The following is a 27,792-nucleotide window of genomic DNA, read 5'->3' on the forward strand; positions in this document are numbered from 1 at the left end:
GACACACACATACTGCAGGTGCAAGACAAAGTGCATGCTTTTTCCAAAAAGATTATGCTGTGGTCAAACAACCTCCAGGAGGGAGTAAGAAAAATGTTCCCACTACTTCACTAGTAGCTGCTGTCATGTGATGATTTGGGCTCCATCTCTCCATTGATCCAGTCCCACCTGGAGCACCCCCAGGGATATTTCAAAGACTATTTCCTTGACCTTGAAAACACACATTTAAACTGGGTTAGGAACCCCTTTGCCCCCGGTGTCAGTTCTAGTCTGGATTTAAAGTCACAGGAGGAGCTGATTGAGATGACAAACTCAGGGGATTTAAAACTGGACTTTGAGGCTCTTCCCTTGTCTAACTACTGGCTACATGTAAGAAAGGACTATCCCACCTTGGCTGACAGGGCACCGAAATGCCTTCTCCCTTTTGCAACAACCTACTTGTGTGAGTCTGGCTTTTCCACTTAAAAAGTGCTTAAAACAAAACAGAGAGAATGTGTACACATGGACAATGACATGTGAATGACACTGACAGACATTAAGCCCAGCCTTGACAAACTGTGTAGGAGCTACCAAGCCCATCCCTCCCACTAGTGTAGTCTGTCACTCCCAGACACACACACACGCACGCACGCACGCATGCACACACGCACGCACGCACGCACGCACGCACGCACGCACACACACAACTCCTCCATTTCTTTTGTTCTGTTCTTATCTGTCAACAGTTTGTTGAAAAGTTTATTATTCAGTGTGAATATAAAGTGCTGAAAAGATGTTCGTTAATAATTTTCTTATGCTAAAGAAATGTAATAATTATTGAATAGTGATTAAAAGTAAGAAAATACATTCTAAAAGTTGATGTTTCTTTACATATTTTGTAGCATTGACTGTGGGTTTGGGGGTCCCCAGCCAGAAGCTAATGCTGTTTGGGCTGCCTTGGCATGGAAAAGTTTGGGAACCCCTGGTCTAACACACCCTGACACTGAGTAAGACCCCCCTTGACAGATCAAGTTTTCTAGCCACTAGCTTATGTAGTTTCAACAACCTCTGAAAAGACCGCAGGATAACAATACACTGCAGTCTATGTCTCCACTAAGAAACCTCCATCAAAAAGCAACTCATAGCCAGAAATCATGCTCAGAACAGCACCAAACTTCAGCAACAGTACAAATAGGGTCCAGCGCATAGTTCAAGGCATAAAACATCTGCTAGCTTTGCCAGACTTCGATTGAAAAGAGAACACAGCTCACCACTCTCCTGCAGCAGCTTACTTGTTGTGGGGAAGCCCTGACGAGTCGATTACCGAGTGCAGTTAGAAATGCTCAATTCCATTCTTTTCCCTGTCAGCGATCGATAATAACTGTTATAACCTGGTAGGCAAGCCACATGTATGCATATATTGCATTTCCATGGAGTAATAATAGACTGCAGTATATTGTTAATGTGCATTCTTTTCTAAAGGTTGCTAAAACTACATAAGCTAGCGGTCAGAAAACTTGATCTCTCGAGGGGGGTTCTTACTCTTTGTCATGTTGTGTCATGGATTAAATTTACGCCGGAATATCCTTTTAAGTAAAATGATTAGTATCATACTGTAGAAATACTTATATTTAAAAATCCTGCACTGAAACTGTGATTGTTATACAAGTATTTAAATAAGCAATAAGCATAAATCACTACATTTATGTAGCTGGACCTGATTGATTGATTTATTGACTAAACATTTTGGCTATACTTGACTACATCTATAGGCTGCTGTAGGGTAATGTTATTTATAAACTAATATCTAGTAAGTATGGAAGCGCATTGCATTCACTGGATAAAAAAAGAAAATAGACACCTTATCTCGTAATTACGACATCAGGATCTCGTAATTATGAGATCAGATAAAGAAAAAAGAAACGGCTGTAAATCCTCTCTCAGTGGCAATGATGGCACTATCGCAGTTAATCTGCTATTACTACCTTCTCGGTTTGAGACACTGGGAAATACTGATGTTTCTTAAAAATGAGGATGGTATTAATATTAGTATATGTCAACACTGTGCAGGCATCTCAAGTCGTTAGGATTGTTCAGGCGGAAAGCCCAGTCTAAACTGAAACCTTATGGAATATGTATTAACGGTGCTGTTGATGGATTTTCTCATAATCACGAGATCTTTTCTCATAATTACGAGATCCTGATCTCTTAATATTAATTTAAACTTCTATTTTAGCACTTGTTTCATCGGTTGGCATATCTCTGGGAGAGAAAATGTAAAAATCTAAGCTAATATTCATTTTTTGAACTTTTTGAGAATTATTGGATACTATTCGTTTAACCAAAGGAGGTGTCTCTTTGGTTAAACGAATAGACATCTTAGAATAAAACAAGGGTATGGAGAAGTCCCTAATATCCCCAGTGTAAGTAATGCCTGTGGTCGTGTTGCAAAGCCATTATCTCATCTCATCCTGTCTGTAGATGCAGCAGTTTCACTTTCACTTTCAAGCTGTAACTTCCCACTTTTCCCACTCCCAAGAAAAGCCAGCAGCACAACAGAACCAACGTCCTTCCGATTACTCGACGACCTGCGCTACAGCCATCCCCAGAAGTTGCAGTTTATTTGGCTTCGAAGGCGAGTAGTACACTTCACAAGCTCTTCATAGCACCAAACTGTCCAATTCAATGCTTTGTCAACGACTTACTTACTTCTGACACAATTTACAACAACATGCTACATTGCTTCTTGGAAGTGGAAGGAGAAGAGGGTAAGGAGGGTCATCAGCTGGGGTTTAAGAAAGCTGTTGTCATTTTTCTGGTCCAATCCAGAGGGAGCAATCAGCTCGAGAGGACCAATCAGGAGGCCCAAGCTGTTTCTACTTCTCTTCAAACTCACCAATAGTACACACACACAAACTCTGCAACACATATACACATATGACCGGGGTCATAACACAGGAGACATTTGAGAGTGGCCTTTTTCACACCTGAGCAATAATCATGGTGTTTTATCAGCATCTGTGTGCATGGACAGTAGAAGTATCTGTGGGAGAAACGTGTTTTAAACCTTAAGCTATTTTAACATATTTGTGATTAGATACATACGTTCTGACTCACTCCTGATTGATTAATGGGCCTGGGGCTTCATTGATAAACGTTGCGTACACACAGGAGAAGGCGGACGCCGCTTCTAAAGCAAAGGAGAACAGGAGAATGTGTCGTCCTCCCAAGAAAACCCTGACCTCCATGTAAACATATAAACTGGAGTTATGAGAAACTGCGACTCGACTCAGCGACGGCAGAAAGATAAGTAACAGAAAAAAATGGTCTGAAATTGATATCATTGTGTGAAACTTGAAATATTACCTCTAACCTAATATATATGAGGAGTTTATTTGCGGTAAATGAAACACATTAACAAACACCTGCAGCGCACACACAACATGGTTTAGGATAATAAAACAACCTAAGGTCTATTTTTGCACTGTCACTGCTATGGATAGTTTCACTTTCAAGCTGCTGGACAGTCAACAGATTTGTTCCAGTGGGAGATCCTCAGTACAGTCCGGCTGCAGCAGGACATCCAACATTTTTCTTCTCAGCAGCTGAAAAACTGGACTTCTCTTCTCTTCTTTTCAGAGGATGGGTGCGACTGTTTCTTTTTGTTGTTGCCCTAAGCGAAGGTACGTTTTTGTTTTTGGTGTATCGAATTTTATTGAATCTTGAATCCTGACAGCACAGAGCTGGACACATTACTCATCAGCTGAGGTAAGGGTGTGTCCCAACGTATGGATAGATGACTGTTTTAGACTGTTTCGCTCAGGACTGTTCCTTTAAGGTACTTTAGAATAGTTGCATCAGCATTTGCTCACGTTCTCGGAGTCATGACTGAACAAACAGACATGATGCACATCTTTTTAGATTTAATGTGACTTACACTTCTGTCTACACAGGTCGTCTCGTGCCACAAGAGATGTGAGCATAGAAGCTAATGTGGTCAGTGAAATCAAATCAGTTTTATTTATGTACCTCAAAATCACTATCATTACCTACATGGGCTTTAAAATCTGTACAGTGAACAACATCCTCTGTCCACAGACCCTTGATCGAAGTGAGGACAAACTTGCCAGTACTGCAGGTTCAGGAGGTTCAATGCCTGCAGGGCACCGTCAGTGCACCATTGAGGTTACAAATAAAAGCTCCCACTACACCCTCTGTTATGTTGGGTAACTGCAGTTTTTTTTTCTTTCTTCCACTGAAATATATTTTCCATGCACAGAATGTATTAATACTCTTCTACTTTTTCTAGTGTTTACATCAACAGTGGGTTCTGTGCCACACCTTTGCCACTTAAGATTAAGCCATCTTCATCTGGAAATGCTCTGTTCTCCAAGACTGGTGGCACTGTTCGAGGAGCTGTTGGTGTCTTCACCTACGATCTCTACAACAAATCTAAAGGACAGACTGCTGGAAGAATAGCTGTCATGTTCTCTGTGCCCTTTAATTTCAACCTATACGACAACTGGTACGCAGTGGGAGTCTTTGAAAAGAGCAGAGCATGTAATTATGATCTTTATTACCAGATGTACTACTACACAGGCAACATGTTTACCAGAGAAATAGCAGGCAATGGAATTGAACGCATGAATGGTCCAGTTGCCATCACGGCATCGATGACAAACTCCTATCAACCTATCCTGAGCTTAGAAGTGAGAGACAACTTAAGTTAGAGAACTGAGAGGTGATGAAATGTAGATTCTCCTGCAGTCTCCCTACTGCACATTTGTGCATTACCAACGGAAAAGGTGGTGTCACTTTGTTTTACGGGTCTGCAAATTTTATAGTAAAGTTTTTTTTAAATTACCACCAATTATCACAATTGTTACCTCAGAATTTATTGAATGTTACTCAAACTATTACTTTATGAATATATTTCCTCCATTTTCCAATAATCATTTATAAATAGCTTTTTCACTTCCAACTCTGTTGATCATGAGATTTTAATTTCCAGCTAGTTTCTGTCTCACTTCCTCTCAGCAGGCCAGTGAACTGATGTGAGTTGATGCACTTACCTTCCAACTTTTTATACTTTGAGACAACAATACATCAGCAAATACCTTACTAACATGAAAAAGTTCATATTTACAATCATACCTGAGTGTAATAACTGTTTGTGTGAGTGTGACAGGGAAAGACAGAGAAAGCATGTATGTTCATTGTTGAATAGGTGAGAATGTAAATGGTTAAACTGACCTACAAACATTCAGCAGAAACTGGTTGGAAATTAAGATGAACATGTTTTGTCTTGTGCGTTCACAGTTATTGTGTACCTTCGAGGAGAACTAATAGATGCTCCAAATCTTTCATTCCTTCTTCTGTCAGGTTACTAAATTCTGACAGTAGTCACTTTAAATGACGGTGCCTTTTGCATGATTTTCGATGTCTAAACTGTGTATTTAGTTATTATTGTATTGCTTATTCTTTTACCATAGCTCTTAATCTTGCCGTCCTTCACGGACCTGTGTTTGTTTGTTGATCTGTACTTGTGACATGTAACATGTTGTTTAAGTGATTTTGGATTGGGTAAGCTGTAAATGAAGTGCTCTCTTTGGGATCAATAAAGCTGTCTGAATCTGAATTAATCCTTGTTTGATGCAAAAGCAGGGCAGGCTACATTAGGAGTAAAAAAAACAGATAAAAAAAACATGAAGTTACTTGAGTGATAAACCAAATCACACAACAGAATGACTTCATTCTTATCACGGAGCTTCTGTCTGTCACTATTCAACAACTGGCCCAACAAAATCCAGCCAGTGTTGGTTAACGTTACATTCTAAAAGTAACTCATTACATTTAAAAGATTACTGCATTAACTGCGTTATCTACTGAGAAAAGTTAACCCGCTACCCTAAACACTGAATCCAACCAATATTGAGGCCACTGAATGGCTGAAATGTAATAATATCAGTTTCCATAGAATGAAAAATGACATGTAGTTTAATACAAATACACACAGAAATACACTCTCATACAAGTATTTTGTATTTGATTTAGATATTTTTGAAAAACAAGCATCTGTAATCTGTACTGGATACTTTTACTGTAGGATACTTTTTGATACATTTGTGCATATCCCTGATTGTCGGGTAAAACATTTTTAATTAAGGAAAATGTTAATGGTGTCAATTAATAATTACTGACATCCCTAGTACGAAGAATACAGAATTTATATTTGATAAGCAATACAGCTTTTTTCCTGAAAACATTTACATTTTCTGTGATCTCAGGCAACTTCAGTTTGGAGACTGCTGAAGTTAGCATGAAGTTAACAAGTGGCATTAGCTAGTTAGCTAATTGGCTCATTAATTTGTGATAAAACATACAAACTGGACATAAACCAAATAAAACTCACCAACACAGTCTACTTTGTCTTTCCTCAATCTCCTCTGGTATGGTCGAAAATATTCCAGCCATTTTCACCAGCTGCTGATGCCCGGCTCTGAAGTCAAAAGTTGCGTTCCGATAGCAATTCAGTTTCCTTTGAAGTGGAGTGGGTATTCACTTCAGCCATGTTTTGTTACATTTTACACCGCAGGGAGCAGACTATGCTCAGTTCAACTGCAAACTGTGACGGAAGAACTAAATGATGTTCATTCAACTTAGCTTAGCTTTTAACTTAGCAGTGCAGCTAGAGGTCCAGACAAGGATATCAAATTAAAACCAGGACGCAGCCTTGTAGGTGCAGCCAAAGCCCCCAGGAAGCGGGTCGGGGTTTGAATCCAATTTTCATAGTGGCCCAACCATGTAACTACAGCGTCACCCGATGCAATGAAGCCCCAGATGACTTTTTTCCACAAGCTAACATTGTGAAAGAAGAGGCCCTAAAACAGTGGATAAGCTAGTGGATAAGAAGCCGGCTAACTTCCTGTTAAGCGCCTGGCTAACTTGAATGAGGTAAAAATCATTAAATCGTGCTGCTCTTCTAGACTTTCCAAATTTTATTGGATTGAGATGCTCAAATTCTGACAGTGAAATTAGTCATTGTACGGGGGTTGCAATGCTCATTTAAATATATCCACCATTTCACAGATGCTTTGTTCACAATGTGAGCTCATGGAAAAATGTTTTTGGGCCCCAGTGCATCATGTGATGATGGCATTACATGGTCTGGCCACAGGGAGCTGACTTCTAAGCCTGCCGCTGGTGTGTCCATGTTGTGTTCACAGCTTGTTGCACTGCCCCCAAGTGGCCAAAAATGCTAATGCAGGTAAATAAAACCAACACAGGAAGGACAATAATATATATTTTGGAGGTCCAGGAACATCCTTTATTGCCCGTTGAAACTGCTTACAACACACTTACAGGTGTTTCATTATTTAAATGGTGTTGAGCAAGATATTATGGTTTTCTCATTTTAAGTGTCAGTAACTTGAGAAACGCATGCACGTGTCAACAGAAATCATGTTAGATGGGGTCCTTTAGGTGGAATCTAAACACATGCTGACTCTGATGATGTTTTTTTCTGCAGAAAGTGTGAAACAAATGATCCATGAATTGATCCAGGTTGCTGCTGTGCTAATAGAGGTTCGGTATTCTGCGCTGCATTGCTGTGCTGTCGCTTTTAGAACCGGAGCTGCTCAGCCTCAGTCAGTCGGACTGTCATCATGGAGGAGCTGCAGACGCCCGGAACAGCCGAGTGAAGAGGACAAGACGCCACATCCCATCCCTGCATCACCTGCTGTTGTCTGAAATTGGTGAGAGGAAAACATTATCGTCTGTCATTGCATCGATCATTTTGTCGCTTGTTTCGCCCGCACGCACGTCACACGCGTCGTCTGTTTCTGCGGGATTATGCGGCGTTAATCGGACCGGAGACGATCCAGCATCAATAATCTGGTTTTACTGGATTATTGCCGTCTGGAGGGCGAAATGAACGTTCATAACGGCCGAGTGGAGCCTTCAGTGTGTGTCCGGGCTGCCCGATACCGAATATAACCGAGAGGTAAAAGCCGCAGATCGAAGCTGCGTGTCGGCTCGGTCAGCACCGCGGACAGCTCCGGAGCTGCGGGGGCCCTGAGCTCTCCCCGCATCTCTGTCGGCCTCATCCAGACACGCTCACACACTCACACACTCCTCTCATCTGTCTGCAGGCGATCACTCCACTGAAGACACCCGAGGCGGGAGGCAACGGACAAGATGAAGCATTTTCTCAGGTAACGACAGAGGATCTGTTACTGCACATTCCGCGGAGCTAAATGTTCACGTAACGCGTCTGAACGTGAAGGAATTCATTTGTAAGCCTCCCCTCGTGTTTTTGACGACACGTTCAGATGTATTCCGAGTTCTCCCATTGAAGCTCTTCTCGCCATCGATTACAGGGTTGTGTGACCAGGAAGTGGCTCTTGTGGTGTGAAGTGGTTTGAGTGGGGTCGCTCAGAAAGAGAGGCCCCTCAATAATGTAAACCAGGTGGTCTCCCTCAGTGCCTCTATTAATAGTCCTGTTGCGTTGTGTGTGTTTCAGTACTTTTACACTAAGGTACACACATTTATGAGTAAGGACTGGGGAGCGAGTAAGGAATGAATCAGGAATAACTGGGTAGTTGATAATAACATTTGTATGGATTTAAAGATAAAGGAAATATGCATAATTAAAGAATATTTCCCTTAAAAACATTATTATGATGTTGAATCTCTAATATTAAAAATGTTTTGTGTATCATTTGGTTCCAGCTTCTAACAAGATTTGTCAGCCGGTAGCAAATCACCTTTGGTATCATGTGGTGTCTGTGTTTCGTCAGCATCAACCGTCTTGTTAGTTTTCATTTTGTGGAAGAAAAAAACCCCCATAAAAATGACTGATTTTATTAAGTATGTACCCAACAAACGGTTCTCAGTGATGCTGTATTAAATCTGGACACAGTGTTGGAGGCCCATTAATTCCTGGGAAAGCTGCTCAGTGGCGTTTTCAAGCCAAATCTGATCTCTGACCTGATCTTCTGTGTTGTATGGCCCATAGAGCGAGCTCACTAGAGACTTCCGCCAACTGAGCTGGCTAACTTTCTGCTTAGCACCCGGCTAACTTAAGTTATCTTTCTGAATGGTTCAGTCAAAGAACTCATTTTGGGGGTGACGCTCCAAAAAATGTATCTACGGTATTACAGATGCATCTTTCACAATGTAAGCTTATGAAAAAAAAGTGTTTTAGTGATGTAATTACACGGTTTGGCCATTAGGAGAGGTTGGCTTCAAAGCATGATGCTCCACCTGGGGGTTTGACTGCACTGGCCTTATTTTAGCTAGTCAACATAACATCTAGCGTTAGCAATGTTAGCTATCGCACAGACTGGCTACCACTTGAGGGGGCTGATGATTTGAACAACGGCCCCTCATGTTGATAAAGAATATTGGATTTTCACTACACGATTCACATGGATGTGATCATGATATTTACACAGAATGTGAAAAAAAATACAACTACATTTTCTTTAGCGTTTACACTCAAACCACCTGGGTAGGGAGATGAAGAAAGAGTCTGTTACTGACTTCGGTTGATGCCGAAACTAAATTTTAGGGGGTAAAACATTCTTGTAACGATATATCTGTCAATATTTTACAACAATCCTTAAATGTGTTTCTTTGCTGAACGATAAATCGGTCGGTCTCAGCCTGTAACCATGACTGTACAAGTGTGCAAAAAGCACAATCACGCGTGGTAAATTATTCCGCTTTATGCTCAGTGTTAAGATTCATTGCACCCACCCTGAGGAAGCGAGAATGTAAAGAACGTGAAACTGATCTTTAATGTTTGTGTCGAATTGGTGGACCATGCTCCTGCTCCCATTGCCTTGTCTTCATGCTCACCTCCTTGAAGGTTAAGAAAAAGACAGAGTGTTTATATGAGCTGTTTAACATGCCAGTCTCATCCACAGGCCTATAGAGGAGGAATCCATCTTTCAGAGCTGTTCTCACACCTTCTGTCTTCCTTTCTTTTTTTTGGTTGACATGGGAGATTATATTATGCTGTGATCGCTCAGCGTCTTAAGGATTTATTTCTGCATTTTAAAGCCTGTAAACTCGATGCCACAAAAGCAAACAGAGAGGGAAATGATGCTCTGCCTGTGTGGCTCACAGAGGGGGATTTGTAGGTTATCTAGAGTGCAGGTTGTCAGCCTCACTGCCAACGTTAGCCCCGATAATGCATGAGAAACCAACCAACCAAACAAACAAACAAACAAACACATCTGGCTCCTAAATCTGAGTTTCCACTGGCACTTTGTACAAACTGTGTTCTGTCTTTAATATTTAGTAATCAAAGCCCTTGAAGTGACTGAAGGTCTTACATTAAAATAACATTGAGCGTGTGCAGACTGAAGCTGGCAAATGCTGGAAATCATTTGGTTTCTTAATGGGTCACTATACATTTCCCAAGACACACATCTCCATTTTCATTCTCGGTGTCCCCTGTAAAAATAGCACGCTTTGATCGGCTGCAGGTCCAACCTGCTCCACAAGAAGCATTACACAGTTTTTATGATTTTCTTTACTTCATATTGTCCTTCCTGCTCTTCATTTTATGCACACAATTATTAGCTGTTTTAGTCGTGATGGAGGGCCAAAATGGAGAGAAAATATATGTGTTTATCATTTTAACAGCTCAGTGTAGACATAGCATTAAGCCGGGGTATTTAGGATAAATTGGAGCAATGACATGATGATAAACAGGAAGGGAAATGGGTGAAAGAACCATTTCTGCTTCACAAAATTGGTTGCAGCTTCTATGTGAAATAATAGCTCAGCACTGGATCTGAGAAAAGAACATCACGCTTTGGTGTTAAAAAATGGAAATCCATACATACAACACACAACATCTGTCTTTTTTTCAATCTAATCCCTCCTGTATTCTCCTCTCCAGAGTGGTGACCCAGTTCTTCGTGTTCCTCTACTGTAAATGTCTGTGGCGGGGCCTCAAGTTTGTCGCCAGGAAGTTTACAGGCCGCTGCGAGCTGCAGCGGATCTGCTACAACAACAAGCATGGTGCCCGCAGGACGCTTAAGATAGGTAGGCCCACACACTGCCTGGCTGCCTGCCTGCTGTCTGACACTTTGATTTGCTTTGATCATTGCATACATGACTCAACGATCATTTTAAAGCAGCTTTACACTGATAAATATCATCTTCATGTCCAATATTTTTTTACCTTGGATTTTATTGTATTTAACTCGTGTTTATTCTCCTGGCTTAAAGAAGATCTTTGGAAATGAAAAAACATTTGCTTTTCATCCATCCATCCGTTTTATGTCCACCCGCATTCCTATTCCTAATTTGTATGTTACGGAAGCTTGTTGTGACCGCACGAGATTAAGAAAAGTGGATCACTATCTCATAACATTAGAAATGTCATATATGTTCACATCATATTTTATTATATTTTAGTAAATACAACATACAAACTTTTCCTAACAATATACATAACAAGAAAAGTTTCTTGTCATAATGTGATAAGTTTGTATGTCATAATAATGTGAATTTTTTTTGGCATAACATGAAAACCATCTTGTTATAACAAAAGATGTTCATCTTATAATGTGACATGGATCTATTTTTCCTTTTTCTTGTGTGGCAGCAAACCACTTTACACTATTTTCTGCCTTGAACCATATTCAGCATGTATTTCTGAAGCTAAGTAGCATCTCTTGATGTTACTGAATGCAGTTGTCTTACACTTTGCAACCATTTTCTTCCAGAGTCATCTCTGCGGTACTCCAAGAATGAGGTACGGGTCTCTAAATCTATGAATATACTCAATAAATGTCCATTATAATACAGATATGTCACTCAATTTTCTCTGTTCATGTTTGTTCCTGCCATCTTTGTCGTCTCTAGCTGCTGCAGTCTGCCCTCAGTGTCCATCCTGATAAAGTGGAGAAGACTATCGACGACATCATGGCCTTGAAGAAGATTAACCCTGACACCAACCCACAGTGAGAACCACATTTCATATCACATTTATGTTACTTTATCACTTGTGTGAGAGTGTTGTGGTGAATTGGAGGTTTTCACTGGAGTGTCAACATCCACAGATAAGATGTGAACGTGAAAAAATAACACAAACTTCTTCTTCATTAATAACTTCAACACTTGAGCGAGACAGTGAAACAAATATTGTGCTGGTCACTGCATTAATGGTTCTGAATTCCCTGATCCAAGCAGCCCATCCTTTCCCTGCGTGTCCCCAGGCTGGGCATCTCTCTTCAGGCCAGCCTGCTGCAGATTGTGGGCTACAGGAGCCTGGTGGCCGAGGTGGAGAAGCTGCGCAGGGAGCCATACGACTGTGAAAACACCGAGCACGAGGAGATGCTGATGAAGGTTGTCAGGAACATTTGTCTGTATTTAACCTGTCCATGAGCTAGTCTGCCTTACACATAGGCACCAGCTACCTACAAACTTTGACAGGATAAGCTAGTGATTCTCATCTTTTTCTGGACATACCCTCATCTCAGGTACGCATTCATCCACACTGCCATTTATTTAAACACGTTGGCCTTTTGGTGCAGCTAAACCATTCAACTTCAGTTTTAGCTCATTATCAAACTGTTATTTATTACTTTTACTTTTCACCAAAGCTATTTCAACAGTTTGTTTTACTGTTAGATAATGATTTCAACGGTTTATTTATTTATTAATTTAGCTGTCAATTGTGTTAACATTTTGTCAACTATGTATCCATTGCTTGTAGTTACCTTTTTAAACTCTCAAGCTATCACTTCAAGCTTTTTATTTTCAACATTTACCCACTAGCCTTTAGCAAAACATTAATCTAATAATCTATTAGCCTACTCTGACTATTTCCACTGTTTATCCATATGTTTTAGCAATCTATTTTAACTATTAAGCTACCCATTAGCTATTTCAGCTGTTGAAATTTTAGTTAATTAATTCAACTATTTATTTGTTGAATGTAGCTTACTAACCCATCTCTTCAGCTCTCCTTTTAAACTGTTTATTCATTACTTTTGGCTAACTATTTCAACCGTCTATCCATTAGTTTTAACTAACTATTTTGACAATTTATCTGTTCCTTGTAGTTAGCTCAAATTTAAACTAGTTGTATGTTTCTTTTAGCAAATTGTTTCAACTGTTTATCCAAATGTTCTACCAATCTATGTCAGCCATTAAGCTACCCATTTGCTATTTCCACTGTTAATCCATAAAGTTTGCTAATTTGAATACTTATCAATTACTTGTTGCTAACTACTTCAGCTCTTTAGCTATAAGCTATTAGTTATAAGCTTGAGATAACTTAAGGTTACTGTTTTAACTACTTATCCATTCCTTGTAGTTAGCTAACTGTTTAGCGATTACTTTTAGCTGTCTATTTTCAACCATTTACCTATTTTAACTATTTATTGTAAATGTTTCTTTTAGCTAGCTATTTCAACTATTTAATCATTCATTAAGTATAAGCTATTTCAACTATTTATCCATTAGTTTTTCGACAAACTATGTTAACTGCCTTTCCGTTATTAGCCAGATACTTCAACAGCTTTCCTGCTAATTTCCTAGCTAACTATTTCAACTGTTTATCTTTCATTATTAATCCATTTGTTTTAGTTATCTACTTAAACCATTTATCCATTAGCTATTCAACCATTTATCTATTATTTTAAGCTTACCATGTCAGCTGGTTATCCATTCATTGAAGCTATTGCAACAGTTTAAACAATGGATTTATCTACCTATAACTATTAAAACCATTTATCCATTACTTTTGGCTACCTTTTACAACCCTCTATCCATTAGTGTTAGCTAACTATTTTACTATTTATCTATTCCTTTTAGTCAACTAGTTATCTGTTTCTTTAGCAAATTATTTCAACTGTTTATCCATTTTAGCAATCTATTTAAGCCATGTATCATTATTTAATTTGCAAACTATGTTGACTGCTAATCTATTATTATTAATCCACTTGTTGGTTATCTATTTAATAACCATTTATCCATTACATTTAGCTAACTACGTCAACATTTAATCCATTTTTTTTTAGCTGTTTGAAAATTGATTTGACTAGCCATTAAAACCATTTATCTATTTATTTTGGCAAAATTTTTCAACTGTCTGTCCATTAGCCATCTTTGTAAACCATTGACTCATACCTATTTTAGCTATTACACTTGTTTATCCATTACGCTACTTTTAGCTACACTGGTAACGTATTGCAACTATTTATGCATGCAGCCCAATTCATTTTTTAGGGCCCTATTGTTATTGTAGTAACACCTTTTCTGTCCCAAATTATCAAATTTTTCACTGCCTGAACATACCCCAAAACTCACCAAACTTGTCATATAGGTCACACCTGCCGAAAAATGTTATAATCTAATGTCATCGTCAATTTTTACCACTAGGTGGCGTATAATCAAGGAAAGTGCGTTTTGGCTTATAACTCCCACATACTTTGTCGCACATTCAAAAACCTTATATCCACGTGTTCCCTCAATTCCGGTGAATCTTGTTTTTTTTCTTTTTTTTTCGCAAATTCGCTAAATTTCGTAAACCTACTTTTTCGAACTCCTCCCAGGTGATTTCACCCATTTGCACGGAACTTTGCACACAGCATCTGTGATCTGTGGCATCTCCTGACAAAAACTTAATGAGAGAATGTTGATGTTACAAAGAATACTCAAGTTGTTAAATTGCAATTTCCTGCAGATTTTGCTCAAAATAGGAAGTTTTGCATATCTCGAAATTGGTGTGTCCGAATTACATCACACTCAGGTTACTACTTCCCCACGAGCCCCTAAGACTCTGCGCAAAATTTTGGCCGATGAACACTAGCTGACACTCTTTAATAATAATAATAATTCATTTAATTTATATAGCGCTTTTCAAGGACCCAAAGTCGCTTACAGAGATATAGCAGACAAAGATAATACACCAATAGCAAACAAAGATAACAAAAGACAAAGTACGACAGGGAAACAAAAGCAATGGTGGGGCGTGGAGTAGATAATGCTGGTACAGACAAACAGACAGAAACAGGTACAACAATAGTCAAGAGGTGGGGGGTGGATTGAAGAGCAGTGGGGGGCTGATGAGTGAGGAGAGTGGAAGGAGCGTGTAGGGGGGGGTCAGGGGGAGAGGCCAGGAATGAATGTAGTTATGGCTGGGGAGATCATAGGCTCGTGAGAAGAGGTAGGTTTTTAGGCAGGATTTAAATGTGGTAAGTGAGGGAGAGTCACGGATGGGTTGGGGGAGAGAATTCCAAAGTCGAGGAAGGCTCTGTGTCCGAAAGTTTTGAGTTTGGATGGTGGTATAGTCAGAGTGAGAGAGGAGGAGGATCGGAGGGCTCGGGAGGAGTGGTGGGGGATAAGGAGGTTAGATAGGTAGGGTGGGGCCAGGTGGTGGAGAGCTTTGTAGGTCAGGTGGAGTATTTTAACGTTAATGAGTTTGATAGGGAGCCAGTGGAGGGTGTAGAGAATGGGGGTGATGTGTTCACGGGACCGGGTGTGAGTGAGGAGGCGAGCAGCAGAGTTTTGGACCATTTGAAGTCTATGGAGGGAATGAGAGGTGATGCCAGCAGTGCCGGCTCTAGACCAGTTTTCCTAGGGAGGCCAGGTTGGGGCCAGCTTTTTTGTTAGGAGGCACATACAACCCGGAAAAAAGGATAAATCCCTCATTCAGACAAAGCAGTGTTTACAATTTCAACAATTTTGATTGGGTAGTAAACTGCTGAGACAATTTATTTCTGCCTTTCCCTTCAGAACAAAATCATTGCAAGAAATCTGTCATTGTATTATTGATGCAGACTCCCTGTCAGGGGGGCCGCAGGGGGGTCCAGACTCAGAGTTACGGGGGCACTGGCCCCTTTTGGCCCCCTCCCAAAACCGCCCCTGGATGCCAGTGAGGAGGGAGTTGCAGTAGTCGAGACGTGAGGAGATGAAGGCATGGATGAGGGATTCAGCAGCAGGGGGGGAGAGGCAGTGTCTGATTTTGGCAATGCGGCGGAGGTGTAAGTAGGAGGTCTTGACAGTGGAGCTGACATGGGGATCAAAGGAGAGGGTGGGGTCCAGGATAACGGCAAGGTTGCGTGCCACAGGGGAGGGAGAGATGATCAAGCTGTGGATGGTGAGTGAGATGGGTCCAGTTTTGTTTAGAGTGGATTTGGTGCCAATGAGGAGGAGCTCTGTTTTGTCACTGTTGAGTTTGGGGAAGTTCTGGGACAGCCATGTTTTTATTGCAGAGATGCAGGTTTCGATGTGGTTGAGTGGAGTATTTTGGGTGGGTTTGGTGCAAATGTAGATCTGGGTGTCGTCAGCATAACAGTGGAAGTTGAGGTTGAGTTTGCGGATGATGTGTCCAAGGGGGAACAGGTAGGGGGAACAGGTAGCAGTGATAGAGTTGGGGAGGGAGAAGGCAAGGTATTCAAAGGAGATAGGAGATAGATGGGAGGTTGAGATTCAGTTCAGTGATGGTCAGGGATTGTTTATGGAGAACGGCAACGCCTCCCCCTCTGCCGGAAAGGCGGGGTTTGGCAATGTAGCTGCAGTTGGGAGGAGTGGCTTGGTTGAGAGCATAGTAGTCCAGGGGCTGTTGCCAAGTTTCACAGAGGAGGAGTAGATCGAGGTTATTGTCCAGTAGCAGTTAAGATATAACAGGTGATTTGTTGGAGAAGGAGCGACAGTTCAGTAGTGCAAGGGAGATGGATGGAGGAGCAGGGGAGGGGGAACGGATGTTGATGAGGTTAGCAGTACGGCAAGTGGGAATGACGGGGGGGTGAGAGTTAGTCCAGAGTGAGGGGATAGGTGAGCCAGGGGGGAGGTGTATGTTGCGGAGGGAACCAGAACCTTGGTGGATGAAGCGGCGATGACGAAGGATCCCAGCTTTGCCAGCTGCGGTGGCAGCAGCAGCAGGGAAGCTACGGTTGTTGTTGAGACAGTGGAGGTCAGCGGCAGTGTAGGTGAGAGGGCGAGGAGTTGGTGGAGTAGAGGAGAGGGTCGAGAGAGTCTGAAGTAGCAGAAGTGAAGATCCAAGGTGGAGATGAGTCAATACAGATGGAAGGAGGCTAGGTAGGATGTTGGCAGTGGCTAGCAGCTGGATAGCTAGAAGCTGGTAGGCAGTGAGTTGTGTGGGCGCAGCAGTGGACCAGGGGTTGAAGTTGGTGGAGTGGGTGATGTTGGTTGCCCCGGACCGTACCCATGCGGCAGGCAGGGCCCACATTGCCCTGTCAGCAGTCAGCTAGGCTAAGGCAGGCGAGCTGGTAGGGAATGGGGATTCCCCCCAGGTACGCCTGCTGGATAGCGAGACAGCTGGGCTGATGTTATTAGCGAGGCACTCAGCTAGGCTACCGCTGACGAGCAGGAAGGGGGTGGGGGCTCCCCCCCTGAACGCCGGCTAGATAGCGAGACAGCTGGGCTAATGTTTTTAGCAGGGCACTCAGCTAGGCTGCGTTTGACGAACTGACAGGGAGTGTGGCTAATGTTGTTGGCAGCACACGTAGTGGGACGGTCAGTGAATATTAAAAATCCAAGCCCCGCTTCCTACATGCACATTCATGAATGACACTCGGTATGCATATGTATCATGACCAGACACACAAAAAACATTGGGGTCCCAAACTGTCACTCCAAGTCGGCGACTTAAAGTTCCCATTTCACCCCCATTTTCATCCATTTCCATGCCTCGTACTTTAACCAACTCCTCCTACAGATTGAACAACACAGACTTCCAATTAATTCAGTATCATCCTCAAACCCTGAAGATGAAAACTTATCAAAAGCTTTCGCCTACGTCAAACATGGTGGGTGTCATGGTGCCAACCATTTTCATGCCTTGCCATAAAGCATCAAGTCCCTATAACTTCAACATACAATTTTCCATGACAATGACACCAAATTCATCACACATGTATACAATGTCGCCCTAAATACCTCCATGCATCAATACTGTCATATCCATAGCGCCACCTACTGGACACAGGAATTCAGACAAACATCACCCTATTTACATAACATATATAGGTTTTTTTCTCCATATCATGGACTACAAGATGACATGCAACTAAAGGGTGAGCACACCCTGCGACAGCGCCGCCACCAGATGTGCATGGACTGTAAATCAATAATCAAAACAAAACTCACCACAAATTACTTGGAGGGATTTTTCACCTGTAGTCCAGGGACTTCTTCTGTACATTACAGAACAGTGTACATTATCTAATACCGTACGGTGCAGGTCATCAAATTATAGACAAACAACTTCCTCATTCCTATCTGGACCAAACTTCACATGTTTGATAAGAGTCCACAGGAAATGACATTTAACCCCTTCCTGCACTGTCAAAAACACGGACAGTTAACAGATGCATACGCAATAATTGGGCAATGGGGCCAGGTACACGGCATGCCCCGACAGCAGCTTGCCCCGATGTGCGTGGACTGCGAGGGCCCGTTCATCGCTGCTTGCAGCTTTAATTTATAAATGGAATCTCTTGTCAAGAAATATGTGTACTAATCTGTGGTGTGTGTGTGTGTGTGTGTGTTGTAGCTGTGGAAGGAGCTGCGTCCTGACACACCTCTCACTGGCCGCATCTCTAAACAGTGGTGTGAGATCGGCTTCCAAGGCAGCGATCCAAAGACTGATTTCAGAGGCATGGGTCTACTGGGTCTGCACAACCTGCTGTATGCTCTAAGTCACTTTATTCACACTAAAAATCTTCAGTGATTAAATAGCTTCCTAAGAATTGGATACGATAAAATATTGTATAACAAGTGTGACTGAATTAAGTCATCCTGAATTCCCTCGTCTTGAAGCTTCTGTCATCTCTCTGCAGGTATTTCGCAGAACACGACAAGGCCACCGCTCTGCAGATGCTCCACGACTCCCTGCAACCAAAGCACAAGTAAGTCAGCCACTTCTCTCAACTTTTAGCAAAGCATGCTGGAAATAAAGGAATACACCAACTGTTTTGTAGAAAGTGACACTGGTTGATCGGATCCTTCAGAAGATCACAGACTCCAGGGCAGTGGGATCCCAAACTAAAGAAATGTGAAGTTAAAGCAGTTAAAGCAGTTCAAGCTTACCTTTCTGACAGACACTTGGTGTATCCCTTCAACTTTAAACTGCACTTGGTCACCCATGACTCTGCATTTCTGCTTGATTATATTCATTCCTACAGCTTGATGTCATTCACTGCTGCTTGTATTGTTTCTCACCGGCCTTTCCGTGAGCCGCCCCATTTCACAAGTGAAGGTTCTTCTTCTTTTTCTCCTCCACCTTCACCTCCACCTCCACCTTTCTGCCCATGCCTCCTTCTCTGCCTCACACATGCACTGTAGGAGCACACACAGAAAGCCAAGGTACTTGATTTCACTTTCATTCTTTTTTCGCTGCATTCATTTGCTTTCTCTTTTCGGTTTTCATGTGCAGTTGTTGTTTAATTCATATAAAGCAGCCTGATTTAAGTGTATGTAAACACCCTGCTCTCTTATCAGCCCAAGACATGGTATGGTAACAGACAGCACTGCTTTGTGACCAGTTTTAAATATTTACATCTTCAGTAGGAACAAATGGATCTAGCAAGAAATCACAAAGTATTGAGACACAGTGTCTTTCTGTATATGAATTCAAATATAGAATAACACCAGCCTTGTCCTTCAATGACGCCATCAAATCTACACTTATTCGACTAATTCAACCATATATAGTGTGAATTAAATTCCTCAAATAAACCAAGTAAAGTCTTAAACAAATCATCCCTAATAGGCAAAATAATTTATAAATGGATACAGAGTTATTTTTACATTATGCTCTTTAAATTAAGTCACAATGAACAGAAAAAAAATGTGTCTCTTGTTCACTGAAGTTCCTATCAATTTTAATTTCAATCAATTGATTTTTATATCAAAATCCTGTTAATGTCAGTTTAGGGGAAGAGATGTGAACATAAGTGTTGATCAGTAGTGATTGATGTCTTGCAATTAATATTGACTGGAACTTAAGCTCTCAGTGCCAAATCTGAAGTCTGAAGACTTTTACACTTATTCAGACTGTATTCCAGTGTTTCATTCTGACCTTGTTGTTCCGTTCCCACAGGAGATAAATCTGTTTCAGAAACAACCTCATTAAATGTTCTTTCATTGTGACTTTAAGATTTGTGTGCGCTCAGTGTTGTTACCCATGTAGACAGTTCATAACTCGAGTGTGTGTCCTTCACAGTGAGATAAACAACCCTGAATGGGAGCAGAAGAACATAGACAAAGCTATCGGGTAAGTGTCTGCACATGTGCTGTGTGATGGCAGGCACGTGTGTGTGGAAGAGCCTAAACTGGGCTACTGCTGCTGCAGCTGCGTGAGGTTTGGCCTCAATACTGAGTAGTTTCAGCAGTGGAGAGGCTTTTGTGAGTGTGTAAATGCAAGCAGAAGAGACTGTGTGTTTGTGTGTGTTAATGGGCAGCAAGTGTTATACCACTGTGTGTCCTCCTGGTCTCTGCCTCCAGCCTGCATCAGCTCAGATAAGCACCAAGGACCGACTCTTAAAAAAGTCACCCAAAATCCTCTTAAACCTGCACAGTAATGTGAGGACACTCCAGCAGAGCAGCCAGCTGTAAACAACTGCACAGTGTCTATAATAAAGAGATAGTACATGATTGGTGTTCTCATCTCAGGTCCAAAGAGACTGCATGCAAATAAACATGTATGTACATCACTCGAATAGACATAATTTTTTTTTGCGCAAAGAAAGAAATAACCATTATTGTACAGCGTTTGCCGAATTTACAAGAAGGCCCAAATAATTGAAAAATTGTCAGAGACAGCATTTCATGAAGTTCAGAAAGTTTCTCCTAACTCAGCAACTCACAAAATAGAGCATTTTTTAGGGAGTCAGGGACATTCTCCTCGGGCGATAAAGAAGAAGCCTATATTGGTTACTGTTTACTGTATTAGTAAAATTTGACATGTTTACCAACAATAAAATGTCTAATTTTATAAATAAAGTGTGAAATCAGTTGAAACAGTGTGTTCACACAGCTGCTAAATGTTGGCAGGTAAGACCCACTTGAGGCCCGGAAATAGATGTTCTGGCACGAACCATTTAGAATTTGTCATAGTCGTTTTGCAATGTTTTCTTTAAGTTTCTCCTCACTCAACAACTCTCAAAGTTGCAGCATTTTTAAAGGGAGCTTGGTGGAATCGATTGTGATGGAGGCCAAAACTAAGTCTAAACAGAGCTTTCATTCATTTTTTAGATTTAGATTTGATTTCACATGGTAGATTTGTTACTGTTGTCAGAAAACCTTGATTTCTTATCCTCTGTTCCACTAAAGCTTCTATAGCATTCTTCCTCTCTCTCTGACAAAGCTTTCACATCTGAAGACAAATTAGCAGCCTTTAATTCATCGGCAACAAAAAATGACATAGGTCACAACAAAAACCACCAAACAAACAAAAAACAACTTCTTACATTTATATTTCCATCGACTCTTCCCAGCTACTCTTTTGCCATTGTGGGCATCAACATCACAGACTTGGCCTTCTCTCTGCTGGTCAGTGGAGCTCTGAAGACCCACCTGTACAACGTGGCCCCAGAGATGCCCAGCCTGCTGCAGTTCCAGCAGACCTTCTGTAAGTCCGGCTATATTTATTTCCTCTTCAATTTCTTTGTTTTGCTTATATTTTACAGTATATGTTGCACGCAAATACTTGCCTGTTTTAGTTCCCCCCATCTTATCGTTCAGAGTTCAAACTGATAACTCTAGGGAACCAAACAATGAGCTGAAAGACCCTATAAAACAACATATAGCGCTGAAGCTAACTTCAGTCAGGGGATAATTTTTGTGGGTTAATCCCTATAAGTGATGTCTTTGTTTTGCATTATAAAGTTGTCATTTCTACAGTATCATCCAATTTTCCAAAGAATCAGCACAACCTCAGTTAGTTGTATATTTTGCTTAGTGAAAACTTCTATATAAGGTAATAGGGGATTTTAGCCCATAAAATACTCAACTACAACAACAACAACTAAAACCAACAAAAAGCAGAACTTGAATGTTTACTTATCTTATTTAATGAAACACTGCAAAACATAATATTGTAAACAGAACCTCAACATATAAAATGACACACATTTCTTTGGATTGTGCTCAAAGTGATCTGAAGCACTATCTTGGCGCAGTGTATTGGCACAGGAATTGTCCTCTTTCCCGCCAATGAATATCCCTTAAAATGATATACGTAAATTATGGCAGTTCCTGCCCACAATCCCACATAAGCCTCAAACAAGCCCCAAATAATCCTCAGCTTTCTTAAATGCCATCCTTTCCCAATCTTTGTATCCTTTATCTGGAGCCACTGCAAATGACCAAGTCAAAAATGTGACTCTTATACGCGACAGGTCTCTAACCAAGATAGTGGATAAGACATGATCAATACCTACTGCACATACAGATTAAATAAGTAATGTGCCAGGCAAAAGGGAAGACTCTCCACATTTGTTTTACAACTTTATGTATGCGTTTTGTTCACAAAAGTACATGGCTCCTATGAACATATGGGCTAGCTAATAAGTGCTGTTTGTAGATTAAAAGTTAAAAAACACACTTTTTTTTTTTAGCTCAAACCATCACGGACTAATGACACTTTCCTTTTCTTCCCGGCAGGTTACCTGATGCAGGAGTTCCACCGCTTCTGGATCGAGGAGGATCCCAGCGACATCATGGAGTTCAACAGGGTCCGCGCAAAGTTCCACCGGAGGATCCTGCGACAGCTGAAGAACCCGGACATGGCTCTGTGTCCCCACTTCTCTGCCTCCGACCTCCACCTGGTCAACCTTTAAACACACACACCCCTGACCCTCCCCTTGACCCCCTCACTCACCCTCAGAGGTCTCCCCCGGATGCCTGGCAGGCTGACTAAAAATCAGAAAACCCCTTCAGCTGGACACATCTGGGGAGACTCTCGCCCTCTCCCCTCTCAGCCCGACTCGTCCCAGCTAACGTCATGTCGCGTCACTGCCAAAAGCTCACTGCACACACACACACACACACACACACACGCGTACACACATATGTGTACACACACATACACTGCCTCTACGCCCTCACTGCAGCGTTAGACCACCAGCATCAGAGATGACCATAGCGATTGTAGCTGTGCATGAGGAGGCTGCACCACACCATCACCGACTCATCGTTATCTGTTGCTTTAATGATTCATGACGATTGTATCACAGCCGTTACACCTCAGTTAACTACCCTGTGCTTTTACTCATAACAAACCAAACTTACTTTCTCAGCCAAAAAAAAAAAAATCCCTTTTTGATCGCGTCAGTTCAGAATATTTTGGCAATTAGCTGGTCGAGCTTTCAGACATGAACGAACAATATTTTGTATTTAAAATGAAGAGCTAAAAAAATATATATAATGTACGTTTAAAATGAAAGAAATGTTTCTGGCGCAGATTCAATCAAAAGCTATCGAGCGATCAAGGGCCAGGTCATCTCTGAACGTTGTCTGTATGACAGTAGGTCATTGATAGAGATTGTATTTGTATTTTTATGTCAACATGACGTTAACACCTAAGACTTCTCCTTGCCAAAATATCGAATGTGGAGAACTTAAAATCACAGCAGCATTTTGTTTCTTGTGAGCTCCAATGTAAGTTTTGTAAACCTGTTAAAAGATATTCCCTTATATTTCAGTACAACACAGCTTGGATACTAACAGAGCTCCGTCTCGTACAATCGATTTTTCGACAACTTCATTTACTCGTCCAGAAAAAGATTAAAAAAAATATTTTCTGAAATTTTTTTTTCCAGGTTTGCAAAAACGTTTTTTTTTTTTGCCTTTGTTTTGGACCCCATGCAGAGATTCTGTTTATGAATGTTCCACACACGCTCACATTCATGATTGTTTGATTCTATTTTAATCCATTGAATGTGACACTGTGTCCACTGTTGTATCAGCCAAAGCAATAATTTACATTCATTACACTGCACGTTTCTTTAAGTGTATTGATTTGCACCACGCGTGCCTGAGTAATTTGTTTTCGTTTCTCACTCAGAGCTGGAATGATAATTAATTTGTCGCTGCTACATGTGGCGTTTTGATCGAGGTAAAATATTACCGCATTACATTTGAGACATTAGTGTGATTACGGCGTTTAACAACATTCAAATTTGGCAGGAAATCTGCTGCTGTATTGCCGCAGAAAACATGTTTGTCCTTTTAAAGCCAAAGACATCGAGGACTGGAGGATTTCACAGGAAGCAGTTTAGAGTTCGTGTAGAATGTTGTCTCAATGTGGTCTTATTTAGAAATGCTACATAAAGCAGCTTTGAGAAGCATAAATTATTATCTCTTTCAAAAGCAACAACCAGAGATATAAGACATAAAAATGTAGAGCTGCTCCACAGAGAATGAATTAGGTGTTTAATAACGCTACAGAAGAGAGCTGAGAGTGAAAATGCGAAACGCTAAAGATGGAGGCGTTGATCGGCCAGTCGACGCACCAGCAGCAGAGCTGTCACTGTCAAACAGAACAATCACACAAGGGCAAGAGCTCCGTACCTCACTGTCAGCTCCCTACTGTGGACTACATGAATATTTTATCAGTTCATTTCTTTGTTTTACCATTATTTTGCCCAGAGAGCCCCACTGACATTAAATGTGGAGATACGCAATTCAGATTTTTGCAGATACGTTGATATGTTCCAACTCATTTTGGCCAATTGTCAATGCCAAAATATGTATGTATAATTACCACTTAATTGCAGGCATCAATTCTCTTCTGTTATAATGCCTCCTCTCATTGTGTATTGGCAGATGCAGACATTAACGCTTTGCAAACCGTGACATTCACAGGGAAAAATCAGAAAACCACTTAGTCAGCGGTTTATGTTTTCATGTGCATAATTTAGGTGTCATCCTACAGACCTGCACCTTTAAATTATACTCATCAAAAATTATCAATCAATAAATAAATGAAACTTCTAAGCATCTAAATAAAGATAAAGATAACAGGACATAATCTCCAAAACTGCCTTCTGATGCAGTGTTTAAAGTGTTTGTGTGGTAAGAGATGCTGCATGTGTAGAAGCATCAGTAGCTAAAGTCTCACAATCTATTAGAATGTTATCATCTGGAACTCAATATTTCTGGAATTTATTTCTGCTATGGCCATTAAATGCACCGTCATTCTTTCGTCACCTCTCTATATAGTTGTAATAGTGGTAGTAGTAGTTTGTGTTGTCAGTGGGGGGTCTGCCATTTCAGTGCAAGATTCAAATGGTGTGATCGTGCATGAGGGAGACAGTACCTGCTTTTAGAATATAAAAAGCATTAACAGAAGCAACACTTGGTGAGCCTTGGTGCGTTACGACCAAAGAATGATTTCTTTTCTCTTGTTTTATTGGAATCATTTTTAGCAGTAAACGTAGAATAACAGTAAAGTTTGGAAAAATACTAAAATAGAATATTTGTTCTGCTCTTCTTGTTAATTCCGACCGCCTGCTGGGAAACCACTGCAGTAAATGACTCTCCATTCAAGAACATGGAATACGCACACACAAAAAAATCATTGTCTCTGGAGCATCTTGTTGATTATTATCTCAGCTCTGAGTCACTTTTATCTTCCACCGAAAGAGAAATCCACATAAGCCCAAACCTGACCGCTGTATTTAACATTCATGAGCGCTGACAGCTCTGAGAAACGTTCTCATCACTAAACTGAAGATGTGAGATTCTGTTTTTACGGCCATGCTTGCACTGTTGATTGTGTTTTAATAGTATTGGATATCTTTGTCCCATTGAAGTGATGCTTTCCGTCAGTATTATGCAGCTGTTTACTTCAGTGAATGTCAGTGCTGGTTTCATCTCCTGCTTGCATTTTGTTTTGCTTTGCTATGGTCAGCTTTGCACTAATGTAAAAAATACAATGCAGTTTCCTTTATGATAATAAACCAGTCATTTGTGGTATTAGGCTTATAAGGGCTGGTGTGCCCCACGATACTGTAGATGAATTTATGTACATGCTGCTGTATATTCTGCTTTGAAACTGCCTATAAGACCACACAAACTGCATGAGGATGTTTTCATTGACACTACTAATACGGCTCTCTGTATTCTGCAGTCAGGCCTGAAGTACTTCTAGATATTGTAACCGTGTGCTTCATTTGTCTGTGCTGTACTTTTTGAGAACCACAATAAAAATGAAATGTCAGGAAAAAGTACCGGCGCCTTTGTATTTGTACATTTTATGTGTCCACCTGAGGTAAAACCCTCATAGACCAGGAATATATCGACACATACTGAAAAATGAAATGTAATGTGTTAAAAATAAGTATATTTCAACATACATGTCAATATATTAACATTTTTTGCCTCAAGAATATATGACAAAATACTAATTAATGTACATTTGATAATACATAGGCAATATACTAAAAATGTTATTGTTAAAATCATTTTGCATAGGTAATATGTTTCTGGAAAAAATCTGGCAATATATTTGACAATAGATGAAAGATGGCAACTATTGGTATATTTGTTAATAAATCAACACTGTATAAAATATTAATCTGTTTTTACCATTTGCAAATACTGCGACGAGAATTTAACTTTGTAGTTCATCAATGTGGAGTCATTACGTAAATATGTACTCAAAATTGTAAAGGTGCACTACGTAGTTTTGGTAAAGATATTTTAATCAGAAGAGAAAGATTGTCTTTGACTAAATACACAAACTCTCTTTGTTTGCATGACTGAATAAACAAATGGACCTTAAAGGACAACATAATTTCATTCTGTTTTATATGTGGCGGACCCTGCCACCGTGCTAGCTTCAAACGGTGTCCTGGGGACCTTATCTTCCTCTAAGAACACGTTGTTTATTCAGTTATGGGAAAAACAAAATATTTCTGAGTTTGTATTGTTACCTCATTTATACTGTAAATATTAAAATTCTGACTAGTTCTGAGAAGTGTGGTAACTATAAATGTCAACTAAATGTAGTGATGTAAAAAGCGAGATACATCCGTCTAAAATGTTGTAAGTAGAATTAAAGTAACATAAAATGTAAATACTCGAGGAAAGTACAAGTACATCAACTTTGTACTTATATACAGATGTACCTTGCTACATTCCACCACTTTTGAGAAGTCTTTTGCTGTCATTCAATAATGTAACAGCCAGAACAAGTGTCATAATGGGTGAGCAGCTAAATCAATATTTTTTGTATTAACAACTCTATTAAAGGATTCTATGTAGCCTGGAGTCAAAGAGGCGTGTAGTAATGAACCCAGAGAGACATTTCATTGTTTTACAGCCTGCAGCTTTACTCTTTTACTTTGCTTTCCCCTTCCTCATCAGCAGGCAGCTTTTCTTTTATAGGGAAACAAAGCTCTGATAAACTCACCGTATGATATGTACACAGGACCAAACAAAGACAGACACATTCATCTGGTGAACAGTGTGGAGCTTTTAACAGCCATATAGAGCCTGGAACCTCCCTCAGGAGTTGGTGGAAATCAAAACAGAACTACAAAAAAAGGCAATTTTGGCCTTACATTGATCTGGTCGTTCGAATTACTGTAATGTGTAGAATAATGACAAATGAATCAAGTGGTGCAAACATTGTTTTTTTTTTTGCCAGTTGAGGGCAGTTGATGCAGCTAACATGTAAGCAAACCGCTAGGCTACGTACTTAAGCTACAGACTAAACAGATAACAAACAACAGTAGCTTTGTGGTAACCATTTCTTTTTGCTTTTGTTTCTGCCAGAGACATATCTAGCTAATTATCTGATAAATGCTCAACTTT

At 40.6% G+C, this 27,792-nt stretch overlaps 2 protein-coding genes across 4 annotated transcripts; both read left to right on the forward strand.

Moving 5' to 3' along the window:
* The first annotated feature begins 3,889 nt into the window (after window positions 1–3,889).
* LOC115594288 (DELTA-sagatoxin-Srs1a-like) lies at window positions 3,890–4,854 on the forward strand. The gene is made up of 3 exons (XM_030438269.1): window positions 3,890–3,975; window positions 4,078–4,205; window positions 4,289–4,854. The coding sequence occupies exons 2-3, from the start codon at window positions 4,132–4,134 to the stop codon at window positions 4,707–4,709; spliced, it is 495 nt and encodes a 164-aa protein (XP_030294129.1). The 5' UTR covers window positions 3,890–3,975; window positions 4,078–4,131; the 3' UTR covers window positions 4,710–4,854.
* A 2,471-nt stretch (window positions 4,855–7,325) lies between these two features.
* elmod1 (ELMO/CED-12 domain containing 1) lies at window positions 7,326–26,204 on the forward strand. 3 transcript variants are annotated; one of them, XM_030438257.1, is made up of 13 exons: window positions 7,326–7,343; window positions 7,605–7,733; window positions 8,130–8,192; window positions 10,892–11,037; window positions 11,724–11,752; window positions 11,863–11,960; window positions 12,216–12,345; window positions 18,524–18,657; window positions 18,810–18,878; window positions 19,315–19,335; window positions 20,195–20,245; window positions 21,468–21,601; window positions 22,636–26,204. In XM_030438257.1, the coding sequence occupies exons 3-13, from the start codon at window positions 8,176–8,178 to the stop codon at window positions 22,809–22,811; spliced, it is 1,005 nt and encodes a 334-aa protein (XP_030294117.1). In that variant the 5' UTR covers window positions 7,326–7,343; window positions 7,605–7,733; window positions 8,130–8,175; the 3' UTR covers window positions 22,812–26,204. The 3 variants fall into 3 exon arrangements, with proteins under 3 accessions (XP_030294117.1, XP_030294116.1, XP_030294118.1); XM_030438256.1 differs by lacking the exon at window positions 7,326–7,343 and having other exon boundaries at window positions 7,447–7,733; XM_030438258.1 differs by lacking the exons at window positions 7,326–7,343; window positions 19,315–19,335 and having other exon boundaries at window positions 7,453–7,733.
* Window positions 26,205–27,792: the final 1,588 nt, after the last annotated feature.

This window comes from Sparus aurata, chromosome 13 (assembly GCF_900880675.1).
Source record: "Sparus aurata chromosome 13, fSpaAur1.1, whole genome shotgun sequence".
In the NCBI taxonomy this organism is placed as follows: domain Eukaryota; kingdom Metazoa; phylum Chordata; class Actinopteri; order Spariformes; family Sparidae; genus Sparus; species Sparus aurata.